We start from the raw sequence: 9,080 nt of genomic DNA on the forward strand, positions 1-9,080 counted from the left end.
TATATACACCATAATTTATTAAGTGCACAATAGCACTAGGCCTAAAAAAATTACAAAAGAAAAAAATAAATTAAAAATAATCCCAAAATCTACTTAAAAGCATAGAAAGTACCAAAAATAAACATGAATATAACAGAAAAGTATAATTTTAGCAAAGTGCTTTAAAGTGAAATATGTATATATATATATATATATATATCATTCTGAAGTTGAGATTTAAGTCTCTGAAGAATTTTAATTGAGTAAATATATATATAAAAACTTTTTAAATTGCTGTGTTGTGTTGTGTGATATATTACAAGAATAAATTAAACTTAAAAACATTTTAAGTTGAACCTTTAAAAAGTCTTACCTTATAAATATCTCTTTCACTTGGCTGAGCTACATCTGAAATCAAATGTTGGGGACGTGGTGACAAACAAATTGTACACTTGATAGATTTGGGCCAATTTTCATATGTACAATAACTACAAGCCCATTTTTCATCTTCCTGACTCATGGTAAGGAAGAGAAGAAAAAAATGTTAAATGATAACTCGTTTGAGATACTATTTTCAATTATGTCACCACATTTTATCTGAAACAAAAAAAAAAAAAGTTTCTACTATAATATCTAAATATTAAAAGAAAGTTTGTAACTTATAATTACTCAAAATAGATATTTAGTTAACATAAAATATCAAGGTTATCTAGATTAATTAAATACAACATAAATATTTATTGCATTAACATTGATGTTTCTGAATATTATTTTTACTTTCAATTTATATACCTAGATGCATTACTCATTCAGATGTCTCCTTCAGGTAAAGCAGAGACATCTGGATTAATTTAAGTAATAAGTATCAAACAATTATTAAATAAGTAATAAAATGTTTTCATTTATAATAATATAATTTTATTTATATATGTATTGTTTTTTATATTAACATAATCACACTTAATAATACACACACTTAACATACACACTTAATAATACTTAATACACTAAATACGCATGCTAACAATCTAGCATCAACATCAATACCAAAGATACTCCCAAGGTTGTTCACCCACATGAAAAAAATTGGCTAACACATACACATGTAAAAACTTCTAAAGTAAAGGTTAGTTTCTTGTTAAAATAAAACAAAACAAGCATTTTAGCTAAATTCAAATAAATACCTTAATAAAAATATATTCTTTTATTCATCATCACCAAATGATCACAAATTATAAGGAAGATATCCTATTAATTCTATCATCATTCACAATAAAAATGTATCATTTCAATTTAGATTTAAACTTGAAGTTTCACAAATAAGACTAAAAACTGTTTTATACATTTTTGTTACATAAATAGATAATTTTTTTTTACTTTTACTCATATGCTACCTTTGAAACTGCAGACTTTATTTATATATTACCAGTAACAGCTAAATGAATTTAAATATAGATAATCAAGTTACACACAATGTTATTTTTCTATTTTTTCAAATCATAAAAAAACAATATTACAATAATAAATAAAATTAATACATCTTATTTATATTACACTAACAAAGAAACATCCAATTTGATTTAAGATTAGGCAGTCCTTGACACACATAAATTAACAAAATTTATAAAAACATTTAAAAGTATTCAACATTTCTGTTAAATCTTAGTTTAAACCGTTAAACTATCAAATACAACTATAAAATTTATTACATTTAACATAAAACATTCTGTTATTAATATATTAGCATTTAATTTACTGTATGATAATTATGTATGTTATAAAAATGGAATTTTAATATATTACCTTTTATTAATAAATTTTAATTAAAATCTGTTCCTGTGTAAAAGAACAACACTAAAATATTATTCAACAAATAAATTAATTTCAATAATATGGTCATAAAATTAAATTTTTAAGTTATATGTGCATGTATGTGTGTGTATGTATATATATGTAAAATATCAAATAAAATTTTAAAATGAAATTTCTAAAAAAGTTAAAATAATTTACACAATAGAAATTACTTAGCATTAAATAAGCTTACATTGTGATAAAACACTTTATATTTAGAAACCAATCTAAATATGATTACATGATTCAATAATACTAGATAATCTTTAATGCAAAAAATTTATTTTATCAGTCAGACAGAAAAATTTAGTGATTTCTAAGAACAAAGAAATATTCTTTTTGAATATTACAATCCAAACAATTAAATCAAAATAATAATAGTCATAACAATAACCACAAGTTAAAAATAATTATTAAAATATTCTCTCTCAAAGTTTTATTTTTTCTTATTTTGTTACTGTATATATTTTTCAAGGTTGTGACACTTTTGTATCTATTTTTAATTTCAGTATGATTTCAGTACACAGGTTATTTTAAAAACTTATATATTAAGGATTCCTTTTATCATGAGAAACTGATCAGATTTATTTGTTGTTGACTACTTACTGTTTTGCAGGCTTCTGTTTAAATACACAAATGATTCTTTATTGGTTTAATCTATTACTAAGATAAATAGTGAAAAACTGTTTATTTTTAAACCTGCAGTAACAAACCATTTTGCAATTTAACACTTTCAGAATAAACAAGTGACTGAACTGAGTTTTACTTTATCAGCTTTCTGTTTATTTTTACTATAAATTATAATTCAATTATGCTATCAATATTTAAATTTTTCTCTATTAATCAACACACCATTTGTTTCTACTTCAATTATTAACATTAAAAATATTTAATTAGATTCTCTTTAATTATCATAAAACTGTTTGCACTTGCTTGCATGTATATATGTATTGATAATTATCTACAAAATTAGAATATTTCAACATGTGTAAGTATATACTTTAAGTTTATGCCAACATATAAATTTCATAGTTTGGAGTTCAAACAGTATAAGTTTCAAATAATAGAAAAACAGAATACAGATTAAAATACTAAATAAAAATCATCTAATATACATAGTTAATAAGAAACTATTCCGAAAAGTACTTTTCCAATTTAATGAAGTTTTTCAAAATTTATTGAAAAGACTATTATAATAAAAAATTTTACAACAGCTTACATGAAAAAGAAGAAAACTCAAAAATGTCTCTGCAGAAATATTGAAAATTAACTTTTAAATGATTAGTTTAGTTTTCATATACAAAAATTCTGATATATAAAAAATAAAAGTAAAAAATTTCATTTAAAAGCAAGCAATATAACATTTTAATTATTCTAAGTATTTTTATATAAATTTTATTTGGTTAAGTTTGTTTACAAATTTGCAAAAAATAATGTAAGCAATAACATCAAATACTTGAACATTCTAAAGTAATAAAAACGAAAAATGTTAATTTAGAGGAAAAGAAAATTCATTTAGAAATTTTTTACTTTTAAAAAATTACTTTTTGTGAGAAACTAGAGGACACTATCATATCTGTCAAATCATCCTTATTTTAAGAACTGTAGTAAGAACTTTTTTAATTTCATGTGTTAATAATAACTTTTGTTAAAAATTAGTTCATTGCATCAAATTTTTAATGTAATTTGTTATTCAGTCAGTTGCTAATGTTATATTAACATAGATGATATATAGATGAAAACTTTGTTGAAATGTTTATATAGATGAAAACTTATCTACCAGAATATACATATTTATGTATATTATGAATCATGGTATATAAGTTTTTCTCTATATAGTGTATAAGTATACAATATATATACTTCTTACTTCACTTGTATTACATAAGTGAGGATTCAAAGATTAGAAATAAATACAACAGAAAATTTATGATAAATATATATTTAAATTGAAGTTCTGAAATTTTTAAAATAAATTTTCCTTCACTTTACTATTACAAAGATATATTTTACACTTATAATAATGAAATATAAAAAAATAATAATAATAAAATAGACACATTAGAATGGATTAATTTATTAATAATAAAATCATTTTTTACATATAAAATTTTGTTAAGAAATTGTTTTTGTATTAAATTACAGTTAATCTACTTTTTTAGTAGCATATTTTCTGTATTACAAATTGTTTTCCTTTTCTATGTCTAATGTAAATATTTGGCTAAATGTTTTCATTATTTGGAAAAGTCACAATGAATATTTGAAATGACTACTGCTGACAAACACACTATAACAACAGATAATAATTCAATGAACAAAGAGTTGTATCATAATTTCTAAACAGATATAATAATTAATAATCACACAGAATGAATAATAATAAATTGCCTGAAAGTAAAGATGTTAATAAGAATAAGAATCATGAAACATATTAAGATCTTTATCTCTTTTCATTCAAAGGATTATTAAAAATTTAATAATCTCAAATGCATGTCAAATTTAATTGTTCATTATAGTTAACTGTAACAAGAAACATTTACACAAAACATATTTATATAAATTATGCTTTTGAATTAGTTAAACTTTAAAATTTCTTATTAAAACTATACTTTTAAAAAATTGAATCATAGTTTTATAAAAACAATAAGTGGTTTTTAAAATTAGATTACTGACAGTATTATTTTACTTCAATTCATTTTATAATTAAAAAATTTTGATTAACATTGCCAATTCTTCTACACTATTGGGTGATAAAATAGTTTAAAAATAAAAAAGCACTGTTCTTATAAAAATTTCTTTCCATAAATAAAGATTAGAGCCACTTTAAATTATTGTAGTTTATTCTCATTCCATCCCTACCTTTTATCAAAGAGAAACAAGACCACAGTAGAAATTAATCATTTTTATTTTTTCTTAAAAGATTTTTGATATTTGTAATCTTTTTAATAACATTCCTTTATCAGAATTAATATATTTTATCTAATCTAATTATTAATAAATGTTATTAAAGACAAAATGTATAGTATTTTCAAAATCTGCAAAAATTTTTATTTAAATATTGCCATTATATAATGTATATTTTATAGATAGTGATTATTACAAACAATATTCATATATTTCTGAGAATTATTAAAAGACTAAAAATACCATCAATACAAATCTGGTAATTTTTTCATCTAGATAAAGACTAATTTCTTTAATTATTTAAAAAATTAATTAAATACATTATTTATGACTAAAAATCATTAGTAGCTATGATATATTTTATTTTTACACTAATTTCATTTATTGATTATAATCTATCAAGATTTATATTAACATTTTTAATAATTTGAAATTTCTTTTAACAAGTAACATCAATTTCAAAAGTGGTAAATTAAATCTTTAATTATTATTAACAATCATAGATACTTATTTTTCAATACAAAATACAGTGGGTGATCGGTTAACGAACATAATCCATTCCAAGACTTTGTTTGCTATCCGAATTATTCGTTAACCGGTTATCGATTTACCATAGATTTCTATGGGAATTTGATTAATTCGTTCCGGAGACCCCCAAAAAATAAAAAATATATACTTTCTTACTACATTTATTCATATGTAATAATAAAAATACATATATACACGGTCTTGCATTTTTATTAGTCATGTTTTTTTCCGTTTGCGAGGGTTAAAGAATCTGTCCAATGCTGATTGCTTTTCTGTCTTCATGATTTTTCATAAGTAATTAATAGCATTGTAATTGTAGAGATCCTTAGGCCTATTAACCTCAACCTGGTTTGGATGCCATTTTAAGACCATTGTTCTGACATCCTCCCACTTCTTCAAAAGATCTTTAACAACAGATATCAGCATAAATCCTCATTTTCAGAAGAAAACGTAAAAGAATTGTTTCTGTCAGAAATATAAAAGGCTGAAATTACAAGGGAGAGTTTCAAAGTTCAGGGGAATACTATCCGATCAGTACCCGCACTCCAAAAAGTTTCGAATTGTTGCCTGAAGACAAAGGAAGACCAAACGGTATTCGTATTTTACGTCACTTCTTGTGTTTGTTCAGTGAAGTGTTCGTTGTCCGATCATAAAAATCTTTTGTGAAAGTGTTCATTATCTGATTTGTTCGTTAACCGATCATCCACTGTATTAATCAATCATCAAATTAGTTTAAACAGTCTTGCAATATCCAAAAATGTCACTTTTTATTTGTAAAGGTATTGCAAAAATTGAATATGACTAGGTAAGTAATCCTTTTATAGTTAAGAAAATTAATGACTTTACTATTGAAGAAAAAATTAACTTCTATTTAGAATGACAAATTTTGTCATTCTAACATATTTTATTTTTGCTTTTTTACTGGACTTGAATTTACAATATTTTCCTTCTGATTTAAACAAATAATTAAATAGTATATAAATTAATATATAAGAATAATATTCAGGGGAATAATAATAAAATAGTTTAAAATAAATAAAATTTTTTATTTATNCAAAACCTATACTTAAACCAAACGAAAACAAAACAAATGCCAAATACAAAGCAGAGTCTATAACCAAAACTACTAAACCGAAACAAAGCAAATGCAATCTAAAATCGTCAAATATAATCCGCTAGAAATATTTAGGTATAGTATGTACTATTAAATACGGCGGCCAGTCATCATTGGGTATATGTAACTCAGTGAAAACACAACGATAGCGCGTTTTAAAATACTACTAACGCCATCTATTGTCAACATTTAGAAATAAAAATTATTTTGTTCGTCTTAATTTATTCGTTCCATTAGGTACTGATAGGTTCAAACTAACACATTTACATCCTCCATCATCCCTTATTTTATCCCCATGGGGGTTGAATTTATCAAAATCCTATTTAAGCGGACGTCTTCATCATAGTAGCTCCAATCTTTAATTTCAGTTCAATCAGTCAAAAATCTAAGATTTATACAAACTTTCATCCCCTATTTTATCCCCTTAGGGGTGGAATTTATTAAAATCCTTTCTTAGGGGATGCCTACGTCATAGTAGCTTTATGCATGCAAAGTCTCAGCCCAATCGGTTTAAAATTTTCATACAAACTTTCATCCCCTATTTTATCCCCTTGGGGGTAGAATTGATCAAAATCCTTTCTTAGCGGATGCCTATGTCATAACATCTACCTGCATGCCAAATTTCAGCCTGATCTGTCCAGTGGTTTGGGCTGTGCGTTGATAGATCACTATGTCAGTCACCTTTGAGTTATATATATTTAGATTAAGATTTTTAATGTACTACTAAGCTTTAATTTGAGTGTATTTTTCGTGTTGGAACGAATTATTTGGTTTTACATGTAATCGTATGGGAAAAAATGATTCACCTTACGACATTTTCATGATACGACCTCAGTTTCAAAACGAATTAATTTCGTATCCTGATTAAGGATTAAGTATCCTGTATTAAGTAGTTATAAGTCTTCCTACTAACAGCCACTTGGCACTAACTTCTACACTTAACTATTCGTGGTGGCACTCAATTATTGGTGTTCACTACACTCAGGTTTTCTTTTAGACCCTTTGGGGGACTACGGCCTTGCAGCCTAAAAACTGCATGCCAACATCAAACATAGAGGATACTGTAGCCTTATGTACACTGTTCAGAGGGATCTTCTACTGTCTCTACTGTCTCTACTATCTATCTCCTCTCTACTGTCTATCTCCTCTCCCTTCTTCTCCCCCTTTCCCTTATCCTCTTTTCTAAAACATTTTGTGTATAGTCAATGTCTTTCTTGTATGTATGTATGTATGCATGTACATTATGTGTGTCCTCACACATCCACAGTCAGGTCACTATGACTCAAATGGTAGTAATTTCGTAAAATAGCCATCTGCTTTCCTTAGTCTGATGACATGATATTTCTCAAGATTTTTGCCTACGAGTTTGTATGTACGTCCACTATGAAGAAAATCATTTTTTCTTCACTTGCCATTGCATATAAATACCTAAAAACATATATACACCATAATTTATTAAGTGCACAATAGCACTAGGCCTAAAAAAATTACAAAAGAAAAAAATAAATTAAAAATAATCCCAAAATCTACTTAAAAGCATAGAAAGTACCAAAAATAAACATGAATATAACAGAAAAGTATAATTTTAGCAAAGTGCTTTAAAGTGAAATATGTATATATATATATATATATATATCATTCTGAAGTTGAGATTTAAGTCTCTGAAGAATTTTAATTGAGTAAATATATATATAAAAACTTTTTAAATTGCTGTGTTGTGTTGTGTGATATATTACAAGAATAAATTAAACTTAAAAACATTTTAAGTTGAACCTTTAAAAAGTCTTACCTTATAAATATCTCTTTCACTTGGCTGAGCTACATCTGAAATCAAATGTTGGGGACGTGGTGACAAACAAATTGTACACTTGATAGATTTGGGCCAATTTTCATATGTACAATAACTACAAGCCCATTTTTCATCTTCCTGACTCATGGTAAGGAAGAGAAGAAAAAAATGTTAAATGATAACTCGTTTGAGATACTATTTTCAATTATGTCACCACATTTTATCTGAAACAAAAAAAAAAAAAGTTTCTACTATAATATCTAAATATTAAAAGAAAGTTTGTAACTTATAATTACTCAAAATAGATATTTAGTTAACATAAAATATCAAGGTTATCTAGATTAATTAAATACAACATAAATATTTATTGCATTAACATTGATGTTTCTGAATATTATTTTTACTTTCAATTTATATACCTAGATGCATTACTCATTCAGATGTCTCCTTCAGGTAAAGCAGAGACATCTGGATTAATTTAAGTAATAAGTATCAAACAATTATTAAATAAGTAATAAAATGTTTTCATTTATAATAATATAATTTTATTTATATATGTATTGTTTTTTATATTAACATAATCACACTTAATAATACACACACTTAACATACACACTTAATAATACTTAATACACTAAATACGCATGCTAACAATCTAGCATCAACATCAATACCAAAGATACTCCCAAGGTTGTTCACCCACATGAAAAAAATTGGCTAACACATACACATGTAAAAACTTCTAAAGTAAAGGTTAGTTTCTTGTTAAAATAAAACAAAACAAGCATTTTAGCTAAATTCAAATAAATACCTTAATAAAAATATATTCTTTTATTCATCATCACCAAATGATCACAAATTATAAGGAAGATATCCTATTAATTCTATCATCATTCACAATAAAAATGTATCATT

The 9,080-nt window shown here is 24.6% G+C and overlaps 1 protein-coding gene across 1 annotated transcript in view; it reads right to left on the bottom strand.

Moving 5' to 3' along the window:
- Positions 1-575, bottom strand: part of LOC111626507 (ubiquitin thioesterase ZRANB1-like) — a 48,776-nt gene extending 48,201 nt beyond the window's left edge. The window contains exon 1 of the mRNA XM_023369905.1: positions 353-575. Coding sequence (XP_023225673.1) covers positions 353-499 — 147 coding nt within the window. The 5' untranslated portion in view covers positions 500-575. The remainder of the gene's footprint in view (positions 1-352) is intronic.
- Between the last annotated feature and the right edge of the window lie 8,505 nt (positions 576-9,080).

This window comes from Centruroides sculpturatus, unplaced genomic scaffold, assembly GCF_000671375.1.
Source record: "Centruroides sculpturatus isolate CEXI.00-Female unplaced genomic scaffold, Cexi_2.0 scaffold159, whole genome shotgun sequence".
NCBI lineage: Eukaryota > Metazoa > Arthropoda > Arachnida > Scorpiones > Buthidae > Centruroides > Centruroides sculpturatus.